General features: G+C 42.0%; 1 protein-coding gene across 1 annotated transcript in view; it reads right to left on the bottom strand.

The window, feature by feature from the left end:
- Positions 1-25,919, bottom strand: part of FAT4 (FAT atypical cadherin 4) — a 161,978-nt gene extending 136,059 nt beyond the window's left edge. Inside the window, exon 1 of the mRNA XM_021008304.2 lies at positions 19,913-25,919. Coding sequence (XP_020863963.2) covers positions 19,913-25,081 — 5,169 coding nt within the window. The 5' untranslated portion in view covers positions 25,082-25,919. The remainder of the gene's footprint in view (positions 1-19,912) is intronic.
- Between the last annotated feature and the right edge of the window lie 83 nt (positions 25,920-26,002).

Here is a 26,002-nt window from a genome sequence, read left to right as displayed (position 1 = left end):
GGCAAGCAAGGTTAAGTGACTTGCCCAGAGAAACACACGTAATAAGTGTCTGAGGCCAGATTTGAACTGAGGTCTTCTTGATTCTAGGCCTGGTACTCTATCCACTACACCACCTAGCTGTTTCAACAGTAAACTAGGAGCTCCTTAAAGTCAAAGACTTTCATTTTCTCTGCATTATTAGTGGCTAGCACAGTGCCTGGAATACATTAGATGCTTAATATATGCTTGTTGAATCTAATTCAATGGGGGCAGTAGGAAGTATTTAAGGTTAGGAGGAGAAAGAAGAGAGAGTGGACCATGTTCTCATGTAAAGCAATAGAGAGGCTTTCTATCAGAAGTACACTATGTTATAGTGGACTATAGGTCTTAACAGAAGGATATATACACATCTGCACACAACAGAATAAATATGTCAGCTCCTAGTTCATGTTAATTTGTATTATATTTGTCTCTGAGCATATCCTTTTGATCTCTACTAACATAAATTCCTAGAAATCATGAACCTTGCTGTATCTATCCTCACAACTCTGCAAATACCTAACAGTACATTGTACATAGTAGATATATCGTCATCAATCATCATAACATTTATATAGAGCTTGAAGGTTTGCAAAGCACTTTACAAATATTACTTCATCTGATCCTCACAACAACTTTGTGAGGTAGATACTATTATAATCCCCATTTTACAGATGAGAAAATTAAGGCAGATAAAGGTTAAATGAATTGCCCAGGGAGATACAGATGGTAAGTATCTGAGGCTAAATTTGAATTCAGGTCTTCCTGACCGCAGACCCAACACTCTATCCGCTGTACACACTAGCTGTCTTTACAGATTTAGGACCATGCATTGACAAATATCTAAAAAAAATGACAGCAAATGGTAATTCCTATTATATTCTCCTGGGACAGAAACACTCTTTGGTAGGACTGCTCATTAGAGAGCTCATGTTCACCTTGAATCTGTACCATCTAAACAACTAAGAAGTCTTTGCTAAAGGTTTGTTGAGTGTTAAGTGAGCCTCCCTATGGGAATAGGGGGCAGAGGAGTAGGAAAGGTCCCGGATCTCATGCTTGCAGCAACTGGCTCTCCAGGCCCAAGACCCTTTGTCTCCTTCTGACCCCTGTAATTCCCTTCATGTGTTAGGGATATGGGAACAGATGCTTTGGTTCCACAGTTAGCGGCAAGAGGCTTAACATGCAAATGCTGGCTTAAAAAAAGCACACTGAAATTTAATTCATGCAAAAGTGTAGTCACTGAACTAATTAACAAGGCCAAAATAACAAAATTAGAAGCTAGAATTTTAGTATGTTTAGAAAGAATTACTGAATTTTAGCACCTAGATGAACCTCCTCCCTTCAAAAATGAGAAAGCCCAGAGGAAAAGTGACTTGACCGGGGTTACCCAGCTAGGGGACTAGAACTTTAGTGAGTTCAAGAGAAGGGATGTTGAATCAAAGGGAACAAGAGCAATGTTGATTAAAAGCCTATTAATTTTATCTTCTTTTACTCAATTATTTACAACTCTAGCCCCAGGACAATAAAATTCTTCTCTGTCCTGCTGACATCTTTTTTCTTTAATGTGCAGATTTGGTTCCCTTATATTTGACACAAAATAGCAAGATAGGACAGCTACCCTTTTCCAAGGAATAATGCATTAATTAGATTTTCCAGTGGTTCAGAGAATACTCGCATGTTCATCATTCCCCAAACAAATAATTAAAATCTGGTCATACTGCAATTTGACATCTAAGCAAAGCTGTCCTTTTTTGGTGATGCATTTCTGTCCTCCCTTTCATCTCTTCATTTATTTCATAAGCATGAACAGACAGAGAACCTCTCAAGGCTGAATTGATCTAATTTCAGCTGTTTAACACATTGGAGAGATTATCTGAGAAGAGAAAACTGCCTTTCTGCCCTGCTCCACCACCACCAGCCCTCCACCCCCAAAGAAAATAAGGTCTTATTTAATTTTCCTTATAAAACTACATAAGGGCACTGGTATAGGGGAAAGTGTATTATTAGGAGAGTCCAGGTTCATCCTGCCTCAGACACTCACTAGCTGGTGGGCACCTCACTGAAGCCAGTGAGTTTAGTTGAGGTCTACAGCACAAGAATCTGCTTCTTTTGAAAGCCCACATGCAGTCTACCCAAAGTTCTCTTGACATTTTTGGGGTATCCTCAGAGCACAGCTCTACTGGTTCTCTCTCTCTCTCCTCTCCTCCCTCCCTCTCTCTCTCTCTCTCTCTCTCTCTCTCTCTCTCTCTCTCTCTCTCTCTCCATATATATATATATATATATTTATATACACACACACACACATATATGTGTGTGTGTGTGTATGTATACATATGTACATACATATATACATACAAATATAGATATTATATGTATATATAAATATAGATATAGATATATCACTATATAAAAATGTCATACACATCGAAGAAAGAAAAAAGCTAAGTCAAATGGGTGGTATTAAAAATTGCTTCTCCCAGTCTTCCTTCTTTAAAAAGTGATACTATTCAATGGATACATATGATATTTCTAGAGCTTAATGGCCTTCCTGAAGATCATTAAATGTAAAATGAAGTCCCTTTCATAGTAAAATTGCTAATAAGTCTGTCGTCAATTGCCTATTAAGGCTGTAGTCCATGTAAGCTATTTAATTGGAGGCTACAGAATGCCTTCAAAATTCAATACCCTTAGCTATTTGGAGTCTTCGAGTTGGATAATGTTTGTCTATCATTGAGTTGTATTTAATAACAATTGCCCTGTCAGTTGCTTTAATTAAATTATATTCCGGTACTTTACAAACCACATCAATTTCTCTGTCTTCCTACACAGTTTTTCTCTTCTGGCTAATTTTGCCCTTCATCAACTGATTACACATGTCTAAATGCTGAGCCTACGTGATACCAAGTAGGGAAGGCGTGCATTACTAAAAAGGGGGTAGGGGGCAATGTTTTCTGTCCATCCTCAATAATGCCCTCCTGCCCTAAAAAACAACCTTTCAAAGCTCAGTACTGCTCTGAATCAATGGAAAAACTCCTGCAACCATTCCAAACACAGTAGCTGTTGATGTGCCCAGGGGCTGTTGTTTATTTTTCTATGATCATAGCCTTCTGGACCACCCAAGCAGTGGGCAACCCAAAGAAAGCTGACTCATTCTTCAGCAAGGAGGTCTGCTGGACAGCACTGCTTAAAATCCAAACATTTTAATAGATGCTTGATGCTGCTGCTGCTGCTGCTGCTGATTAATAGGGTGAATAGGGATGGAATGCATGTGTGCAAAAGAATGCTACCCTTTCTGGGATCCTCAGTTGCTTGACCCAATCCCCCAGAGTTTTAGAAATAAAGTAACTACCTTGTTTGCTCAAAGGAAGAAAATGGTCAGGACTAGATATTTCTCTGTATAACTTATTATTAAACTGCTAATATTTCCCTCTAGGAGAAACCTGTTACATTACATAAATTGCCATTCTTCTTTTAACACAAAAGGAAAAAAAAACTCTGTTCACCAAATGTATCGTATTCATACGATACTAAGGTTTTTTTTTTAATCTAACTATTAAACATATGTGAACAGGTTAAGAATAAAATAGAAGTCTGCTAAGAAATTGAAGTTTATTTAAAACTATGCACATTTTTAAAAATTAAGTGTAATTAAGAAGTCAGAAAATTGGGTTTTGGGGAAAACTCCATTATTCAAGACCTGAAAAGAAGATAATTTAAAATTGTCCTTACAGAGTGATCAATAAGATTTAGGGGGAATAATGTACTTGCCCTCCCAAGGCTTGGTTTTGCATTCCACTAGCTTCATGAATTTGGGCAAGCCTCTTAACTTTGAGCCTCAGTCTTTATTTCTTTTAAGTGGGGACAACGATATTTGTAAAACCTTCAGGCAAGTCATTTAACTTGTGTCTGCCTTGGGTTCCTCATCTGTAAAATGAGTGTAATGATAGCAACCACTAAAATGCTATATTGTGCTGTCACTAAATAGTAATAGCTAGCTATTATTATTTTTATTCCAAGTATAGAGGACAGCTAATACAAAAGCATGAAAATAGAAGATGAGATATTGTATTCGAAGAATAGCAAGAACACTAGGTCAGCTGGAACCCAGAGTGTGATTCTACTTTGTGCTTATAGGAGGGACAGTGAAAGCTGTCGAACATCACACATCTGGGTTCTACTCATAGCTGTATGTGATCAGAGCCGAGGCTTTGTCCCCAGAGGAAAGCTACTTTGAAGAAGCCCTAAGAACACCTGCATTCCTTTAGTAGTGGACCTCAGCATCTGGTTAGCATGTGAAATTAATTAAAATGAATTAGTGAAAATCAGAACTTACCAGAGGGAGGGCTTCCTCCTTATAGCTTCTTAGTATCCCGGTGTCTCTGGCGATGAGGCACCAGTATCACTGTGTATCTTCTTGACCCACCAGCGGAATAAGCCTTAAAACAATGACCTGCAGGATTGCCTGATCCCAGGTGCTAAAAATGACGAGGTGTAGCTCTGGCCTCAGTATCCTCATATATGAAATGGGTACATTGGACTAAATGACCTCAAAGGTCTCTTTTCACTCTAAACCTAGGATACAATATGAACTGGGTGTTTACCCTCTGTTCTTGTGTTCTTAAAAAATAAGTTAAATGTATTTTATTTTACAAGAACAAAAAGAGATAACCTTCTCAGAGGGCCGGCTCTCCTTTTTTCTGGGCAGCAGAGATTCGTCATACAAATATAAACACAATGACCGAACAAAAGTGCTGAGAATAATAAACAATAATAGACACCTTTATCAGGCCCAGCCATCTGGGTTGAGTTTGACCCAAGTTTTTTGGCAAAGCTAACCGTGGTCCCTCCCCCTCAATACAAGCTTAACCAGCAAAGAAAATTTGCACTCCCACTTCCTTAGTTTTCCAGCAATTCAGAGGTCAAGGGGGCGTTCTAAATCTGTCACTGCTCAGACCTGAAATAATAAGGCATCGTCGCTTACGTTTAATTAATTATGACCTTGGTGGGATAAATTCATCTTTTTTCCCTCATGCTGTATTTCTAAGCAATAAAATGTGATGGGATAGTAAAATCACAGACTGTTTCTTCTCATTTGGACATCTGAATGAATGGATATTTTAGCCTTTTAAACAGACAAATTAATGGAGTGTCTTTAAAATATAATCTTTGGGTAACTGATTTGTGGCAATTAAAACACTACAAAACTGCTACCAGGGGGGAAGTCAGGGGAGAAATGAATAGATGAACCAGGGTAAGCACCTACAAAATGGTCTTTTGGAATTATAAATGAATTTCCTAGTAATTTGTCATTACACGGATCTGCCCTTAGTTAGAGAGAGCTACTCTCTCTATTGATTTTTCCCTAAGGGAATCTGATTTAAAATCCAAATCTAAAAGTAAACAATTAACAATAAATTATAAATATATAATAAAATATAAATAAATATATGTGTATAATACACACATATCTCACATGTGATATAACATATACCTCAGTTATGTTTAGATACAAAGAGATATAGATATAATATGTATTACAGCCATACATTCAGGGAATGTAGGGCTAGGAATAATTGGGTTTTCAAATCTCATCTCAGATCTACACTAGCTGTGTGAGCCTTAAGAAGTAACTTAACCTCTCTGTGCTCTAGATGCCTATCAAAGACTATAGATTGTACAGAAGGCCTGCTTTCCTAAAGGGAGTTTCCTCATTGAGGACTTCCTTATGTCAATTAAATCATAGATTCAAACCCTATCTTTTCTAATAATCTTCATGAAACTCTTCATAGAGATATTTCAGCCTTTAGAGTTGGCAGGAATTACAAGTTATCATAGTTAGAAGTATGCCAATTAAACACTGAAGGCTTCCTATCTCTAAGAGGGTAAAATGGTACAAAAAGCTGCAATCCATCTAGGTCTGCTCTCACCCTAATGCACATCGTGCCTTCCTCCCTCCTTCCTCATTCTTTTCATGGTTCTGAGGCTGTCCTTCCTACTTTTCTTCACCTATTAAAAATTCCTTCCCACCCATTAAACCTAAGCCTTTAAAACCTAAAGCTGAAGGGTAAGAACCGCATTCTCCACAAAATATTCCCTGATCCACTTGGTCACTAACAATCTTCCCTCTCTAATTTCACATAGCACATTATTTTACAACCAACATGCTTATTGTATAGAGCATTACAATTAATTGTGTTTGTGTTTTTGCTTTCTATTAGACTGGAATGAGACCACCCTCCATGAGCATAGAGGCCACGCCAAAGCTAAACTCTGTACCTCCCCCAGTGCTTAGTACAGTATTCTGAGCATAGGAGCTGCTTAATAAGAGCTCAATATGGGACCCAATTCTCTTTGCAATGGTGGGTGTCCAGACGACTACACTTTCACTGGGACTTAGAAGCACCCGATTTTATTAGTCATTGAATATTGGTTTATCTTCCAGGGCTAAGGTAACTGAAGAGTGAGCTAACTGTTGTTTAGTTGTTTTCAGTCATGTCCTACTCTTTTTGACCCCTTTTGGAGTTTTCTTGGCAGAGATACTGGAGTGGCTTACCATTCCTTCTCCAGCTCATTTTACAGATGAGGAATCTGAGGCAAACAGGGTTAAGGATCACACAGCTAATACACGTCTGAGGTCAAATTTGAACTTAGGTCTTCCTGAACCAAAGGGTAAGCTAATACCTATTTTCATATAGCTGTAAAGAATAACATCCTAACAGTAAGTGCTATACCAAAATGGGACAGACTGCCTCATAAGGTGGTGAGTTTTTTTTTATCACTGAAAGTCTTCAAGCAAAAACTGCCTAATCAATTGGCAGGGATTCTTTTCAGTAATGTTTAAGCGATCTCTAAGATTAATGGGGTGCCCATCAATTGAGGAATAGCTGAATAAATAACATCATATGAATGCAATGGAATATTTTTGTACCATAAGAGATTATGAAAAGGATGATTTCAGAGCAACTTGTAAAGAGTTGTATGAACTGGTGCAGAGTGAAGTGAGCAGTACCAAGAGAATAATTCATACAATGACTACATTATTGTAAAAAAAAAAAAGCAACAACTAACTTAAACTCAATCACTATCTAACAGAGAGGCAGAGCACTCAGTATGATTGATATCTATGCTTACAGACATGACCAGTGTGGGTCTGTTTTGTTTCCTTATGCGTACTTGTCACTTTTTTTAAGAAGAAAGAAGATTTTAGGAGAGGAAAAGTACTTGATGCTTTAAAAAAGGAAGAAAAGAAATAAAGACAAACTCACAGGTAAAAAAAACACACAAAAGAGAAAAGAATGAATTTCATCAAGAGACATAAACAAGTACAGCTTTGAAAACAAAAGACCACTTTCGAACTGTATTGAATTTATTATATATGTTTTTTTTTAAATGAAAGCTGTATGTAATGGAGATTTGTGGTTTCAGATTTAAGTCTCTGAGGAACCCTCCTACTCTGAGATTCTATTACTTTTTTTTTTATTTGTCAGTCTGTTATTTAATTGGGCTAAGGAACTTCCAGTATGGAAACACCCTAGCTCCCTGAATTGATAAGGATCAGCATCTCATCCACAAATTATAGTTCTAACAAGGTGCCTGCCGTACTACTAAAGTGACTAGTCCAGGGACATATGGCTGGTACCTGTCAGAAGCAGGACAAAAATTCGTTGACTTCCAGACATATTCTTTCTATATGCCATACTGGCTTTCTGATTCTGCAATACATCTTTCAAAATTTTATGTCATAGGATCAATAGATACCCTGAGGACCAAACCCTTATCTTGAATATCATCTCCTAAAGAGCCAATGAGACAAGTCAGTTCTCATTTCTAACGATAATAACTGTGACAGCTAGGCAGCACAGTGGATAGAGTTCCAGGCCTGGAGTCAAGAAGGCATCTTCACAATTTCAAATCTGGCCTCAGACACTAACTAGCCATGTGACTGTGGGCAAGTCACTTAATCCTGTTTGCCTCAGTTTCCTCATTTGGAAAATGAGCTCGAGAAGGAAATGATAAAACACTCCAGTATCTTTGCCAAGAAAACCCCAAAGAGGGTCATGAAAAGTCAGAAACAACTGAAAAATGAATGAACTAGAATGACAAAAACAGATCTAAAACCTTTCCATTTTGTTTCTTTTCCTTTCTTTTTTCTTTCCAAATTGCTTCAACTTTCCCTAAAAAATACTTATCCCTTGAAATTCTGGGCTGAGAGAATTAACATACAACAACATACTCTCCCCACATCTGAGAACTTTCCCTTTGTGTGTGAAGATAAAATACTCAAAAAAGCCCCCATGGTCATGTTTATCCAGTGTGGTTCTGTCATTCTGTTGGTAATATATTAATATATTCGTAATAAAAACCCCTGTAGTAATGTTTGTCCTGCATGATATTACAGTCCTGTTGATAATATATTCATACTAAAAATAATAGCCACATACACACACACACACACAAAAAGAAGCCTTTCCCAGTCAGTGAAGAATGTCTTTTACAAAATAAAGGTACTTTTATATAACAGCAAAGTATAGTGTGATGTTACCCCTATAAACGAGGTGCAAATTAAACAGTACCCAAGCATCCCTCAGAGAGCTGAACAGTGAGAAAGAGGATGATGTCTTCCACTGGTACTATACCCCATAGCTTCTGAAGCTTGCTATACTCCCTTTGCAGGAAACTTGCTCATTTTCCAATTAAGGGACCTTTCTGAAATGCTTTGGGGGAGGGAGAGGGAGGGGTGGACTTCAGAATTAAAATGCCAAGCATTGCCCTGGAAGACTTCTAGATAGCAGATTGGACATGGGCCATTGGGAAGGGTGGAGGGAGGTTTGAAACCTTCCTCCATACAGTTGAGAGGAAGGGGTTCCAGATGTAGAATTCAGTACCTGACTTGTCATCAGACACAGCCACCATGTTGATTTGTTTAAATTCTATTGCTTTGTTACAAAGATTCAGTGGTAGGGTTGAGTAGTGGGGAGGAGGAGGTGATGGAATGGGCTACAATAAAACTATTTTTAAATATAACTTTTTTAAAGTGACTTTAACCTTATTTATAATGACTTTCATGTGTAAGAGCTCTTAGGTAAGTGATTCCCAGGAAATAAAGCATGCATTATACCAGACTCCAGTTTTGCCTACAAATAAGGAGTGCTAGATAATAATAAGGGAATCTCTGGCAGCGTGTATGTGTGTTTGGTGGGGGGTGGGGGAAGACTTTAAAGCCACAGCATAGCAAAAACAACAACAACTTAGCTATACATATTGAAATCAATGAATAACAGACTTAAAATACTATTAAATTAATATCGTGGACAAGCAAAGGACCAAAGTTCAAATCCCAGCTCTGCATCTAACTAGCTATGTGACCTTGGGTAAGTTTTTGTACCTCTCTGAGCCTCAGTTTCCTCTTCTGTTAAAAGAGAGATGAGACCTCACATGGCCTCCGAGGCATTTTCCAAATATAGGTCTCTGCTCCTTCAGACCAGTCATCCTAATGGGGGATATCCTAGAGTTGATAAACCATTTTCCTTGACAAAATACAATTACAATAACATTTCGAACCACAAAAGAATTTGAATATGCATAAAGAAACTGATTTCTCCAGCACTTTAGGAGCCACAAAGCACTTGACATCAATTAACTCATTTGAGCCTCACAACAACTCTAGCATTTATAACAGGTACCATTATCCTCATTTTATAGATGAGGAAACTGAGGCTCAGAGACATTAAGTGACTTAAGTCACTTAAGTAGCAGACATGGGATTTGAACACAGGGTTACTTCCTATCTCAAGTCCAGGAAGCTATAATTAGCCTATGCTTCTTCTATGTGCTGTATACATTTAGATGGTGATAAGTAGATAGATAGATAGATAGATAGATAGATAGATAGATAGATAGATAGATAGATAGATCAAGTGAATTAGTGTAAATAAAGTGAGGAGCATTTTACTTATTAGTATTTATATTTGGATCAGACATAAATATATGATTTGATATGCATTATTAACAGGGAAAATTGATGGTTATGTTTAAATCAATGAAAATAATACATCTTGATAATAGCTAAAATTTAATTGCTTTACAAAGTGCTGTATATACTTTATCATATTTGATACACGCACAACAATGCTCTGAGGTCAGTATTACAGGTCTTAGCCCTGTTCTTAGTTGAAGAAACTGAGCCCAGAGAGATTGAGACTTGTCCATGGCCCCTTAGTTTGTGAGTATCAGAAACAGGATTCAGACCCATCAGATGCCAAGCAAAGCTAGGGTCTCCCATTTACTCACTCACATTTGGTTCCATTCAAAGTAGTCTCCTTTAGCTCCTTGCTCTCAAGTAGGTCAGACTAAATTCACAAATTGGATTTTTCAACGAATTTGGGCTTGTAAACTTTATTATATGAGGGAACTGGAAGCCTTTGGACGCCTTCTTGTTGCCTTAAGAATCCCTTCTACCCTGAAAACTGAGACAGGAGAACAAAGTTCTCAAATGATCCTCTGGTTGCTTGGTGTTCTTGTGAAGCCACCCATCTTTAAGACACTCCAAAGTGCATGATGCACTTTCCTTCTCATAATTCTATCCTGTTATGCATTCTTGGGGAGTGTCCTTCAAGCATGGAGAAAGAGGCAGCTTTCAGTAGTACCTAGCATGATGCATTCAGAATCCAGAAGCTTTGGGTTCAAATCCTGACTCAGACACTCACCAGCTGCATGACCCACAGGAATTGTAAAATGACTATAATAATAGCCCCTGCCTCACAGAGTTCTTATGAGGATCTAATGAGATCAGTAAACACAATATCTACATAAATCTCTGTTTATTATTATTACTATTTAATATTATTATATGTGATGTACTTATATATAATCATTATATTATTATATATAACAGACAAGTTATGTGACTTTTGGAAAGTTCATTTCCACTTTCTAAGGCTCAGTTTCCTCATCTGTTCAAGGAGGTAGTAGGAATCAAAGGTCTCTGAAATTCCTTTAGCTCTAACAGTTTATGACTGGCTCTCAGTTACCCTGAGTCTGCCCATCTGGCTTAAAGCACAAGTTTCAGAGTCAGCATTTTCATGAGCTCATTATTGGAGCCACATTCCAGGTGCCCTATATGAGCTGCTCCATTAACGAAAGGCCATAACTTCTATTATATTCCCTTAACTATTTCCTCTTCCGGAGAGCACTGACACCCACAGGTTATTGCTACCTAGTAGTATTTCTTCGAGGGTTCACATCACATCACAGGGTTATTGTTCATGATATGACTTAAGAAATAAAGTTGTTGTCTGATAGTTTTCCAACACTTTGTTAATAGTATTGTCAATTCAAACATTTACAAGACCTCTGTTCTATACAAGAACCCACATTAAATGAACTTTTACTGATTGGAATGTTAAAAACCTTTCAAATAAAGATTGCCTAATTCATTACATTTATACCCCAACCCTCATGGTGCCTGGCACATAATGGGCACTTAATAAATTCAGGTTAATTGGTTATTTTCCTTCTTTCTTTCTTTCTCTTCAGTCAAGCCCTCTGAGGACACATAATGGCATGGTCTATAAATTATAATCTTAGGGAGTTGCACCAAGAAGTTATGTGACTTGTCCAAGGTCACACAGTCAATAAGTTTCAAAGCAAGACTTGATCCCAGTGTTTCCTGGCTCTGGGGCCAGCCCTTTATCCACATACTACACTGTCTGGTTTCACTGTTGGGAGTAAATATATATTAAATTAGAATGATGTCTAACAAGAAAGTCTAGGGTTTTTTTTTTCTAAATATCAACATTTAAAACAATCATGAAGAATGGCAGTTATGCCCAGATCCTTAGTGGAACACAGATCCTAATCCATAGAATAATTCCTCTAAAAGTTACTACTGGACCTTCTTCCTTCTTCTCCCTCACCTCAAAAAAAAAATGTTAGGAAAAATGAGAAGAAATAAGGCAAAGAATTTTCAACAACTTATCACACACTGTGCTCCCTGAGATCAAATACCAGGATGAGATAACCATTCCATAAGTTTCAGCCTTGCACAACTATATATAAAATAAACATTGAGAAGCATATAATGACCCTGGAGGGAAATCATCCCCGTCTATCATTCTAAGATTACAACAGATTCTGTTACAAGCGAAGGCTCCTGGCCAATCAAAACAGGCAGCTACTGTCATATTATTCCAGAAAAGTCCTCCCTTGACTAATTAGTTCATTTCACTAAATTCAGAGGAAACCAAGTGTGTTTGTCATGGGACCTAGAAGGAAGAAAACTGCTCGGCTTTGGCATGTGGAGCTGATCCAGGTTCTCAGTACCAAAATATGAAGGATCCTGGGGATTTAGGTACTTAACTGAAGTGGTGAAATTACTGAATCAAAGAACCAGTGCACCAAACCTAATCCAAACACAGCTGATAGGGTCTAAAGTCCAAGCCACCACTGGCCAAAGCAATGCTGGAGGCATTGAGGGTAGGTCAGATTTTGTGTCAGAGGAAAAAAGAGTGGAACTCTAGTTTTGCTACCTCTCACTTGTGTGTCCTGGAGTAAGTCACTTTCTTTCTCTGTACATTAGTTACCTTGCCTGTTATACGTGGGGGTTGAAGTGGATGACCTCTAAAATTCCTTTCAGGTCCAAATTTATGATCCAGCTAGCGATCTAAATTGGAATGCCCCCCTAAAAGGGTAGCTTATTATGTTGAAATAATGCTCTTCGGTACTCTTGTTGTTCAGTTGTTTCAGTCATGTCCAACTCTTCATGACCCCACTGGGGATTTTCTTGGCAACGATACTGGAGTGGTTTGCCATTTCCTTCTCCAACTCATTTGACAGATGAGGAAACTGAGGCAAAGGGGGTTAAGTGACTTGCCTAGGTTCACACAGCTAGTAAGCACCTGAGGCCAGATTTGAAATCATGAAGATGTCTTCCTGACTGGCACTCTAGCGACTGCACCACCTAGCCGCCTCCATAGGCTTAAATTAGTAATTCACAATTAAATTAATAATCCTGCTTAGTAGATCAATCAATAAATACACATTTGTTAAGTGCCTACTATGTGCCAGGCACTGTGCAAAGTACCAGGGACACAAAAAGGAGCAAAAGACAGCCCCTACCCTCAGGGAGTTTACAATCAAATGGAATGTCAATCTAATGTAGAATATGGTACCTTAATGATGCAATGGAATGTAACGCTGATCCCTGAGCCGGGGTAACTTCCAAAGTGAGTTCTCCAAATGAGCTCCTTTGAGATATTCATCTCAAACACTGATCACTGCCCAGAACATTGCTGGCTTCTACTCACTGTTGTATTCCTTAAACTAAAAATTGAGAAAAATATTTTAGCCCTCATTTAAGGTTTGCAAAGTACCTTCTATCCATTACCTCATTTGGCTCTTATGACAATGCCATAAGAAAAGTATTCTGATATTTTGAGGATTTGTGATTTTGTTGGGATAGGTACTCTCCGTGTGGACAGTCCCTCTAGGGAAGTAATACAAATATTAGGGACCGGGATAGAGGATCAAGGCCATGATTTCACTGGTATAGGGAATGATGGGGAAACTCTCTACCAATGAAGGGATGTCCTTCCTCTGCAATGTGTAATCTTAGAGACTTTCATGGAACACCGGGAGGTTAAGTAATGTTCCCAGGGTCACGTGCAGTCTTTCTGGGTTCAAGGCTAACTATCTACCACATCACATTGTCTTTTTTGGGTCAAATATTATTATTCCCGTTTTATACACAGGAAGACCGTGACTCAGAAGTTTGGGTCTTTCCCAAAGCTACATGGCTAGTAAGGAGCAGAGTCCGGATTCAAACTGAAGTCCTGTAACTCTTAATCAAACATATTTCCTACTATACAACATGAAGAAACCTATAAGAAATAATTGATTATTGAAAGGGAGGGGGGAAGAATGAGATACAACAAGATTTCCCATTCTACCATGCATTTGAAAATTTTGTTTTATCTCAAAGCATTTCTCCTGCCTCATCTTGATTATGCACCAGAAGTTCTCTTTTTTATACATTACCTCCAGTTTCTTCTATTCCTCTACTGTCCATTTAGTCTCAAGATTAGGATGCAATCAGAAACAGTTTAAGGTGGGGCATAGAAGGGGTGTGTCTGAGAGCATGAGAAAATAAAGATGGCTACGTGTCTGCATGTATGGGTCTACGTGTGTCTCTCAGGACACATTCTAAAGGTAAATATAAAGGATCAGTGTGATTCAGTAGAAAGAACCCTGGCTCAGGATATCAAAGGACCCAAGTTCAAATCCCTCTTCAGACACTTGCCAGTTACATGAACTTGGGGGATTCCTTCACCTCCTGGGCCTCAGCATCCTCACCTCTAACATGGGGAGGTTAAGTTGGATGGTGTCTGTGGTCTCTTCTAGCTAGAGCTTATGACATTAGGAATTGGCATGAGATTGTGTTTTTGATATTTTCTGCCTTTTTTTTCAATATCATCAACATAACAGCTAAGAAATGACTGCCCCAATCCAGAACTAAAGTCAAACCATGTCTTTATGTTTAGGGTTCTTTAAGAATGCTATTCCTTCAACAGTCTATTCTAATTCCTTCTTTGTGGGCCTCAATTTCCACTTTTAAAACAGTCAGACTATGACTCCATGACATGGATCCTTGGCTATATCTGTGCGTCTGTCTTGGATTCATAAACACCGAGAGGAACGAGATTATGGCTTTGGAATTCTCAGCAACACAGACAATTAAGACTCTCTATTCTATGGCTTCTACCACCTGACCTTGGGCAAGCCACTTACCCTCCATGGGCTTAGTTTCTTCATCTGTAAGATAAGTAGATTAGAATAGTTAACCTTTTCTGGTCCTTTGTAGCTTTCAGTCTATGATCCTACAATCCTCAAATGCAGTGAAGAATGAATTGTTTGCTTTTGCTTAATTAAAGCCTAAAATGATACATGGATATACATGGTATGGTTAAAAATACCCATACCCTGTTCCCTTCCTTTGCCTCAACTATCTGGGTCAGCACTCCCCTAGACCCAGTTGTTCCGACTTTTGTTCAGTGGATAGAACACCAGGCCTGAAGTCAGGAAGACCTGAGTTCAAATCTGACCTCAGATACTTAGTAACTATGTGACCCTGGGCAAATCACTTAACCTTTGCCTCAGTTTCCTCATTTGTAAAATGGGCATAATAATAGCACCTATCTTGCAGGATTGTTGTGAGGATCAAATGAGATAATAATTGAAAGTGTTTGGCACAGTAAGCACTATTTCTATGGTAGCTCTTATTATTTCTGTTATGTAGAAACACTCTTGAGAGACCACTGTCAGATGTGGTAAGATGCACATTCCTTGTTAGATTCTATATCCTTGTCTTCTCTCTAGCCATGGTTGTCCCCTGGCAATTCATTCTGGTCCTAGATTGGATATTTGTCCTGCAGCTGCCCAGATGCTGACAGGCTGATTTCCTAGTCCTTGACCTTCTTGGTAAAGAAGATTGCTCTCTACCTCACTCCCAGAGAATCCTCCTCTGGGCTTCAGGCACTTTTCTTTAATGCTTCTGGAGATCTTTGTAGATCTGGCTCTTCCATATTCTACCCTTACCTCAACCCATTTCTAAGAGTCCAGTTCACTTGGCTTAAAGCACATCTACCTATTTAGCCAGGTCCTTAAGTGAGAATTGGCTTCTTCATCTCTTGTCCTGTGCTCTAACAACTGGTTCTCCGGTGATTATGTGACCTAGATCCATAATGTGCATAGTGCTAGGGACCCATAATACATTCCATGAACTTTGGCCAGAGCCAGAAGCAGCCACAGTGTCTACCTCTGATTGTCAAGCTTAATGTGAGGTTGAGCTGTTTTGCGCAAATTGGGCCAGATTCTAGGTGGCTGTGGTCTGCAGAGCAGTGTTGTTGCTGCCTTCTCCACTAAACCACCAACCTATGCCTAATAAAGAAAAGGAAGTAAATCTATTGACTGGATTGGGATGATGAAGCGTCTACCAGACTCTGAACCCAGAAGACAGGATTGCAATACACAAACAGGAGCAAAGTTGCTCACAATGGGGATTCTTTAATCCTAAAGAAATCATTCTCTTTATTTGAAAATGAAAAAAAAAAAAAGAGGAGAGTTGGAAAGAGAAATGAAAGTGTGAAAACTTCCGCTATGGAGAAGTAGCCTAAAGTCACTCCCCTTGGGCATAAAAGGATTAGGCTTGAGATGTAGTGGCTCTGAAGCTGTAGAAAAGAAACATTTTTGGAAGGGTAACCAGGGACGGAGGGAAGGTAGTTAAGGAAGGAGAGAGGGAGCGGGGAGGAGAGAAAGAGTGGAGGGAAGAAAAGAAGGGAAGAACAGAACAGAGAGAAGGGGAGAGGAGAATAGGAGGGGGCAGCAGAGGAGGAAAGGAGGAAAGAAGGAGAAGAGAACAGATAAAAGGAGGGGAAAGAAGGAGAGGGGAAGAGAACAATGGAGGGGAGGTAAGATGGATAGGGGAGAAAAGGAAGGAAGAGCTGAAGGAAAGGATGAAGGAAGAAGAAGAGAATGAAGAAGAAGAGGGAAAAGTAGAGAGAAGAACAAGAGAGGGAAGAGAAGATGAACAGGAGAGAAAGGGGAGAGGAATGAAGTGGAGGGAGAGGGAGGAGAAATGTCAGGTAAAAGGATGAAGTGGAAAGGAAGGAGGAAAATAGAGAAGGAATGGGAGGGAAGGAAGGGATAGAGAAGAAGGGAAGGGAAGGCAAGAGGATACAATGGATGGGCCCACAATTTTATGCAGTCTTCTGCTTCCAGTGACAAAGTAGGAGAAAGAATGCAGCTGAAATGACCTCACTGGCTTGCCATGGAATGTGATGTGCCCGAGTCCTTGCTTAGCACTCTGAGGCAGCAGCCAGAGCCCCTTGCATGGGTACATTATCAAAGGCATAGAAGGAAAGATTGTAAATGGGAAAGAATTTTTTTTAAAAGCCAACTCTTGACAACTGGTGATAATTTATAACTTATTCCTTAAGAATCACAGTAAATTAATTATGTTTGTGCTGACAAAAAAAGAGAGGATTTTACTGTATATACTCAGAAGATGCGACCAATAATAACATGAAATTCTAGCTCCCAGCAACTGCTTTCAATATTCTGGGGGCAGAAACACATTTGCTTTTGATTTTAGGAGTGGTTTCTACTCAGTAACTTAAACTTGGTTTACAATTTCAGCACTTTAGTTCACAGAAGTTGTTTTAACCCTTACAATTTTTGAAAGAACTGAATAAGATCACTTTCTTGAATCCAATCAATTCTCAAAACGCCAATGAACAGCAGTGACAGTTCCCCCAAAACTTTGTGTGGTACCTTTAACACAGTTGAAAAAGACTCTAACTCCAACCTTAAGAAAACTGATTTGTCATTGTCTTTTAAAAATATATATTTGCCCATAGTGTCCCATTAATGTAGTAGTTAGACATTTTTCAAAAATGAATATATAATGTACAAGATAAAGCTCATTTCTAACGAAAGCAATACCATTCCAATTGCCCTACAATGTTTCATGCTCTGTAATGAGCTTGGCTTACCCAATGGCAAAAAGCACCCTATCAGTGATTTCACACATTTTAGCAAATCCATTTTCAGCTTGGCTTAATTTCTTGCACAGAATAAATAATTCTGTTTACAAACTAGTCAAAAGTTTTCCATCCTTAGAAAGCAGCCAAGTGGGGCAAAAAGACCCAAAGTAAAAAAAAAAAAAAATCACCATTCCAGCCAGCAGCACATTGAGCAGAGAAGTTCTCTATCTTAGACTGGTGACTTAGAAGCCAAACAAGAGAAGACATAGTCTAAGAAGGAAACTTGGCCTGGAGACTAACTTACAGAGTTAAACCAGGAGACTGGAAAAAACCCTTGTTCTCACAAACCCTGAGTATGCAGCATTGTCCACAGAGTACCACAGATATATCTGGCTCACTCAACCAAAGTGCAGGCAGGGCTAAGTTCTTGGGAGGAAAACACTTAAAAAAAACCCCGAAGATTTTAAAATGAAAAGGCTACCCACAAAACAATGCAAGCATGGGCCCCAGGATCATTAGCTCAGGGGTCTCTGGTGCTCTGCCAAGAATCACAAACCACACTGATAGTAGACATTTTTGGCTGGTTGACAGAGCCTTGCATTGAAGGATTGGGGGAAAGAATACTTGAAAAACAGCGAATGAAAAAAACAGTTCAGATTGAGTCTATTTCAGAGTTCTCTCCATTTTGCTATTTGAGATTATTGTACGTGCATCATTGTTTTTACAAAATAAAATAACAAGTGATTTTTTGGCCAGAATATCCACTCCTTACCCTCACAACACACACACACACACACACACACACACACACACACACACACACACACCCCGCTCTCAATTGTTAAGAGCATTTTCTAGATGGCCTATGTCATCTTCAAATCAAAGTACACAAATTCTAATTACAAAAATACCAATGAGGAAGGATCCTTGGAGAGATAGTAGACTAAGGTATTTCCAGTGGAAGCCAAGCATGCTATATACATGGAACAACATGCAACAATGTGGACACAATACTGATGTGTCTCAAGAGGCAAAGTACTTTACAGACTTCATCATATTTGACACACAATTATGTTCACTCATGACACATTATACACTGCAGTCCATGAGGGAAGGAAGATGACCAATAGTCTCCGGACATTGTAAAACATATGGAGGTATCTCAGGAAACTTATCTCAGCCAAGTATAGTTACTTTGGTAATACAACTGTTAAGACCACAGTCTTGCCTGTCGAAGTTGCATAATGACATTTCCCTCAATAAAACTACATCAAATCTGATGGATGCTAACCTGTAGAAATCTTTCCTGTTTCAAAAGGGAAGTCTTGTGACTGACAATGAATATGTGGGTCACCTACTAGGCCCACCTGCTACAAATGTGGAAATTATTCATTTGGATCAGGGATTCTTAATCTGGGGCCCATGAACTTATGGAATAAGTGTATGTGTGTGTGTGTGTGTATGTATACATATATGTATATGCATATGTGTACACATTTAAAAGTTTTACATATGTGTGTGCATCTGTGTATGTGTGTATGCATAAATGTATATGTATAATGTTTATATAGAATTAATGTTTTAAATGCATATATATGCATTTAAGAACATTAATCTGAGAAGGTTTCACCATACCACTCTGGGAAAAAGGATCATGGTCTGATATTCCAAATGGTGAAAATAAATCAGTGCCCTGCCCTGATAGCAATAATATTAACTCCTCAGAAACTTTTTCAGTTTCTTTCAGTACACCATTGTCATGTTCAAAAGAGCCCTGGGTTGTACCCTAGGATATTTGGGACACAGAAAAAATTCAAGAATTTAAATGTTATATGTTTTTCATTGACCCTTTGTTGTTATATTGTCTCTCTTCTGAGATTGCCAAGGAATTGGATTTGGTGTTTGACTAATAATTTAAATATATTATAATACTTAAGATACGAAAAGCAATGAAATGAACAAGAAAGTCTTCTTTAATTGGAATTTGTACCATTATAGAATCTCAAAATGCCTGTTAAAAAGCCACTTTGCAGCTATGTAGTCCAAGCCTCAACAAGTATGCTCTGCCCCCTACATATTCTCTAGCAAGTGGTCATTCAGTCCTACCTGAAGATCTCTGCTTGACCACGATTAAAACCTCCTCTTAAACAACTACTGAGACAACAGCAATGACCAATGAGAACAACATTATTGTCATAAAGCATGCCTGCTTTGTTATGTGTCTGCTGTGTTCTCCAGAAACTCCAAGGAAGCCTAATACAGACATGCGGTTAAAAAAAAAAAAGACATAAACCAAATGATTTATGTAGAAAACCAACATGTGAACAATGAACAAGTATGATGAACAAAAATATTACCTCAGCTCTCTGGGTTCTAGGGAAGACAGTTGACTTTTCAATGGCATAGACATCCACCAAGTAGAGGTGTGCTCCTTGCTCTCGGTCAAGGATGGCAGCAGTCTGGATGATGCCTGTGTGACGTCCAATTGTAAAGAGGCGTCCGGCAGCTTTTTCCTGACACCGCACTGCAACTATATAATACTCCACTGGGGCTTCAGATCCTCTAGGGCTGGCTGCTTCAATGGAGATGACATTGGTACCAATGGGCTCTCCTTCCTTTAAAATAGTTACATATTTGGGTTGAGTAAAAACAGGCCCATCAAGGCCCTGAAGAATGATTGTCATTTCAGTGGTTGACTTCCTTCTTTCAGGACCAAGATCTGTGGCTGAAATGATGAGGCTGTAGATCAGCTGAGAAGGCACCAGGGCTGAGGACACCCTTAGGTCTCCACTATACCGATCCACCATAAAAGTCTCTGTGTCACCATTGATTATCTCATACTCCACTTCTCCATTGGCCCCTTCATCTGGGTCAGCAGCAACAATTGTTGTAAGGATACTGCCAATCACCACTGAAGGGTCTGCAGCCAGGGCATTTTGTGATATAAACATAGGGACATTGTCATTAAGATCTGTTACCAAAATAGTCACATTTTTCAAAGCAAATCGCCGAGTTTCTATGGGCACAGCCTGATCACTAGCTTTTACAGTTAATTCAAAGAGGTTAGCAAATTCCCGGTCAATTTCAGCATTGGTGTATATCGTCCCTTTGACTTCATCTATGCCAAAATGGTTACCTCTTGGCATCTGCTGAATGATGGCATAGGTTAATTGCCCATTAATATCAGCATCAGGGTCGAGAGCAGTCACAGAAATAACAGAGCTGCCAATAGGAAGGTTCTCAGTAATCGATTTAAAAATGTCCCCAGGAGGGAAGGTAGGAGGATTGTCATTGAAATCCCGTACGTGGATAACCACTGACATTGTGGATGATCGAGGGGGTCTCCCTTGATCTTTTGCTGTGATGTTCAACTTGTACAAAGGCTGTGTTTCAAAGTCCAATTTTTTGGCAAGAAAAATACCCCCTGTGTTTGGACTGATGCTGAAGGTGCCATGGTTGTTAGTCCCAGTGATGCTATAATGGATGTCAGCATTGTCCCCTGAATCTGAGTCTGTGGCTGTGACAGAAGTTACAAGCTCACCAATCCTCATGTTTTCTAGAACATCCACAAACAGGGTAGACTTGGGAAAAGAAGGTGTGTTGTCATTTTCATCCAAAATATCAATGCTTAAGGTGCAAGTTGAATTAAGGGGAACTGTCCCAGAATCCACCGCTTGAATTAGAAGGGAATAAGAAGCTGTGGCTTCATGGTCCAATTGACCGGCTAGCATCACCTGGCCAGTGGCACTATCTATTGCAAACATCTTCTCTTCATTTCCTTTCACCACAGAATAGTGAATCAGTCCATTGCTGCCTTCATCCACATCGGAGGCAGAGACACGTAAAACTTGGGTCAGGTTGGGAGCCAGTTCTGATATGGTGGCTTGGTAAAAGTCTTTTAGAAATTTTGGAGCATTATCGTTAATATCCTTCATGTACACCTGTACTGTTGCCTGATCCTTGAGAGGCTTGGGGAGGCCTTGATCAGATGCTGTCACTGTGAAGCTAAAAACGGCAGCTCCTCTCTGCCTCATGAGGGACTCCCTGTCAAACTGGTGAGTGCTGGTGATTTCCCCACTGATGGCATTCAATTCAAAATCAGGCTGCATGGTTTCAAACGAATACCTCACCTCACCATTTGGCCCAAAGTCTTTGTCAATAGCATTTATCATCCCCACAAATGACCCACCCCTCTGCTCCTCTTCAAAGTAAAATACATAATTAGTGCTGTTAAACAGTGGCCTATTATCATTTACATCTTCCAAAATTACAGTCACATTCACAGTAGCACTTAGAGGTTCCACTGCTCGGTCAGAAGCAACCACCCGTAAGACATACCGATCTTGAAGCTCTCGGTCCAGTTCACTTTTTACATACAGCTGACCATCAGGGAAAACGCCAAATGCATTCCCGGTGTTTCCTTCCGCTATGCTGTAGGCAATTTCACCATTGGCTCCTGAGTCCCGATCAGAAGCTTGCACCTTGAAGAACAGGGAGTTCACAGGCTGTGCCTCAGAAAGGGTCACCTCATAGGAGAGTTGGTCAAATACTGGAGGATTGTCATTGACATCATGGACAGAGACAGTTAAAATGAAGCTGGAGGAGAGCTGTGGGACCCCCCTATCTGATGCCAGGATCTCTACCTGGTAGGAGCCAGCATGCACATCCAAAGGCTGGAGCAAACTGATGTTGCCATTTTTTTCATCGATGGTGAACAGGTTCTTGGGATTCTGTTTCAGGCTGTAGAGTACCATGCCGTTGACCCCTTCATCAGGGTCCAAGGCTTTGGCCTGAAATATACTATGCCCTGCCTGCCAGTTCTCAACCACATTCACCCATTCCACTGCTTGAAGAAAATGAGGGGCATTGTCATTCAAGTCCTTGACTGTGATGTTCACTATGGTTTCTCCTGTCACCATGCCCCCACTGGCTACCACTTTCAGCTGATAAAAGGATTGTTCTTCCCGGTCAATGATGCTGGCTGTAGTCAGGTGCCCTGTGACCTGGTTGATTGCAAAGACCCCTTTCTGGTCTCCAGTGGTAATCACATAAGTGATGTTGGTGTTCAGATCCATAGTAGATGCAGAAACACTTCCCACATGATATCCCAAGGCCACATTCTCAAAGACCACAAAGCTATAGGTAGCCTGACTGAAGACAGGGGGATTGTCTTGAGTGTCCAGCACAGTGATGGTCACAATGGCCTGGTTGGGGGACTGCAGGTGCCCCCCATCTGTGGCCACAACTTGCAGCTGATAAGCTGTCTTCTCCTCTCTGTCCAAGACCATCCTTGTGGAAATCACTCCAGTGTGGCTATGGATCTGGAAACGAGATGTATCTCCAGCCGATATGCTGTACTTGACAGTCCCATTGGGGCCTGAGTCTGGGTCACTGGCAGACACAGTGGTGATGTAGCTGCCAGCTGGCTCATTCTCCTGGATATGAGCAAAGTACTGGACTGGATAAAACACAGGGCTGTTATCATTCACATCCAAGAGACTCACATTGACCCGGGTCAGGGAAGACTGGGGAGGAGAGCCGAGATCTACAGCCAGCACCAACAGGGAGTAGAAAGCCTGCTCTTCTCTGTCCAAAGAGGAGATGGTACTCAGTCTTCCAGACACAGGATCCAGGCGGAATGACCTCTGTTCAGTCTCAGCCTCCTGTAAGGAGAATCGGACAGTCCCATTGTCACCTAGGTCCCCATCTGATGCCTCTATGACCAACAAATCTGTCCCTGCAGGGGCATTCTCAGCCACAGACACCTCATAGCCTGCTTCCTGGCTGAACACTGGCTTTTCATCGTTCACATCCAGGACAGTAACTACCAGCTGCGCATAGGATACTTTGGGGTGGACACCCTGGTCCCTGGCACTAATGTTCAAGACCACCTGGGAGGCTCGCTCTCTGTCCAGACCCCCAGCAGCAGCAGTGGTCACCAGACCACTGTGGTCACTGATGTGGAACCAGTCCAGCTCGTTGCCAGAGATGATGCTATAGCGGAGGTTGGCATTGAGCCCTGAGTCACCATCCGTGGCAGAAACCCCGCTCACATAGCTGCCAGGGGGCGCCTCTTCACTCAGGTTCACCCGATAGACCGGCTGGGAGAAAACAGGAGGGTGGTCATTGATATCATTCACAAAGATCACCAGGCTGGCCACTGAGGAGCGGGCCACAGCCCCAGGGGGCGCCCCGTGGTTGTCTGACACCGAGACCGTCAGGTTGTAGGAGGGAATGCGCTCTCGGTCCAGAGCGCTGGCCACCTTGATGAGGCTCAGGTTGGGCACCTTGCTTCGCTGCACCTCAAAGTGGCGCTGCTCGTTGCCGCCCAGGATTTGCACCGAAATGTTGCCGTTGGCCGCAGGGGAATCAGCGTCGGTGACCGTGAGCAGGGCCACCACCGTGCCCACCTGAGCGTTCTCGTCCACTGAGGCGAAGCGCGACGTGGCGGGGAAATAGCGGAACTTGACCACGGGGTCGTTGTCGTTCACGTCCAGTAACTGGATGAGCGCCTCCGCCCGGCCAGTGAGCGAGGGCACGCCCCGGTCATGTGCCTGCAAGGTGAGCGAGTACTGGCGCCGGGCCTCGTAGTCCAGGGGCTCCCGCACCGTGATGAGCCCCGTCTCGGGATCCATGTGGAAGGGACCCCCGCCCTCCTGCAGCTGGTAGCGGATGTCGGCGTTGGTGCCCTCGTCAGCATCGGCCGCGGAGACCTGCAGGACACTGGAGCCCACGACCGCGTCCTCGGGCACTCCAGCCTGGTAGTGCGAGCTGCCGAACACTGGAGGGTTGTCATTGATGTCTTGTACGGTCACGTTCACCTGAAGGTAGCCCCGCCGCTTCGGTTCGCCCTTGTCCTCCACCTCCACCAGCAGCTGGTAGTGGGCGGTGGCCTCGCGGTCCAGGCCGCCCCTGGACACTAGATGCAGGAAGGCTCCCTCGCCGCTCGGGTTGAGGGTGATGTCGAGGCGGAAGCGCCCGGCTTCGTTACCGCCCACTATTCGGTAGGAGCGGTGGTCTACACCGTTGGAACCGATATCCGCGTCGGTGGCTGTGTCCAAAATGACTTGGCGCCCGCTGCTGCTGTCCTCCTTAAAGGTGACCACAATAGAAGGCTCGGGGAAGACGGGTGCATTGTCATTAAGATCCCGCACCAGCACTCGTACCTCGGTGGGGTAGGTGGGAGCGCTGGACAGAACCACCAAGTTTATCACATCGCTCGGCAGGCTCTCGCGGTCGATGGTGGCGGTGGTGTGTAGAGCCCCGGTAGTGGAATTGATGGCGAACAAGGCGTGGCTTTCGCTCAGCCGGTAGGTGAAACCCGGCCGCGTCTGGATGGTGCCCACCAGAGTGCCAGGGGGCTGTTCCTCCAGCACCTGGAAAATCTGGCGCTGCTCCGTGCCTGCGCTCCCTGCAGCCTGGCCTGGCAGCGCCCAGAGCAGCCCCAGGACGAGGGGAGCAAGCGGAGGTAAGGAGGAGAGCGAGAGCCCCCAGCGGCCCCGAGTCCCGGGGGCGCACAGGGGCATGTTGATAAGAACGGGGGAGCCTGCTGACCGAGGGCCAGCAGAAAGTACACCTACAGGTACAATAATGACAATAAACAATAATAAATCCAACCACTCGCTCTGAGGAGAGCGAGGCAATCCCTCTCAAGGCGCTGTAAATCCAGGAAAAGTAAACCCCATCTGCACAAAGCTCAAGGGATCCGGAGAGACAGCCCCGTGCATGTTGCAACTGAAGAGGAGACGTGAGGGGAACTGGGACATCCCGCGGGGCACGACTGGGTCCTGGTGTGCCCCAAGAAAGTTCCTCAAAGCCCCCTAGGTGGCCGTTTTGTTTTCCCCTTTTCCCTTTTGTTTTTAATCCAAAGAGTCTGCAGTCCCTGGACGAGAGGGGAATTGGGGGGAGATGTCTGTACTCACAGTATTGGAGGAGACGCTGAATGTAGTCCGCCCTCTCCAAAGCTTCAAGTTTCAGGCTTCCAAAGGAGAGAAAAAGGAGGTGGAGGAAAAACGCATGAGCAGAAGATAGGAGGGGAAAATCAGGGGACTCTAATCGCCTCTCCCCCGAGTCTAGATTCCCCAAAGCAGGGTCCCGGGATACTGCCCCAGAAAGCTGGGAGGTGGCGGCGGGAACCGAGCTTTCTGGCAGCTACAGCTCCAACGCGGCGTTCTAGGCTTCCTTGGCCCGGGTCCTAGCTGCTGACGCCCGGCTCGGCTCAGTCCCCCACGGCGCCACCGCCTCTCTTGGGGCTCTGTGGCCCGGAGCCAGCGGCATTTTCTTTTTTTCTTTTTTTTTTCTTTCTTTCTTTCTTTCTTTTTTTTTTTTAATTTTCACCTGGCCTGGGGCGTCTGTGAGCCCATCACTTGTCCCTCCAGGGAGAGCGCAAGTCCCTCTTTCTTCACAAGCTGGACGGAGTCGGGCCGAGGCTGGGGCTGGCTCCCCCC

Source organism: Phascolarctos cinereus, unplaced genomic scaffold (assembly GCF_003287225.1).
Source record: "Phascolarctos cinereus isolate Bilbo 61053 unplaced genomic scaffold, phaCin_HiC Scaffold_9;HRSCAF=440, whole genome shotgun sequence".
Lineage (NCBI taxonomy): Eukaryota > Metazoa > Chordata > Mammalia > Diprotodontia > Phascolarctidae > Phascolarctos > Phascolarctos cinereus.
This window is presented reverse-complemented; position numbering and strand designations above follow the sequence as displayed.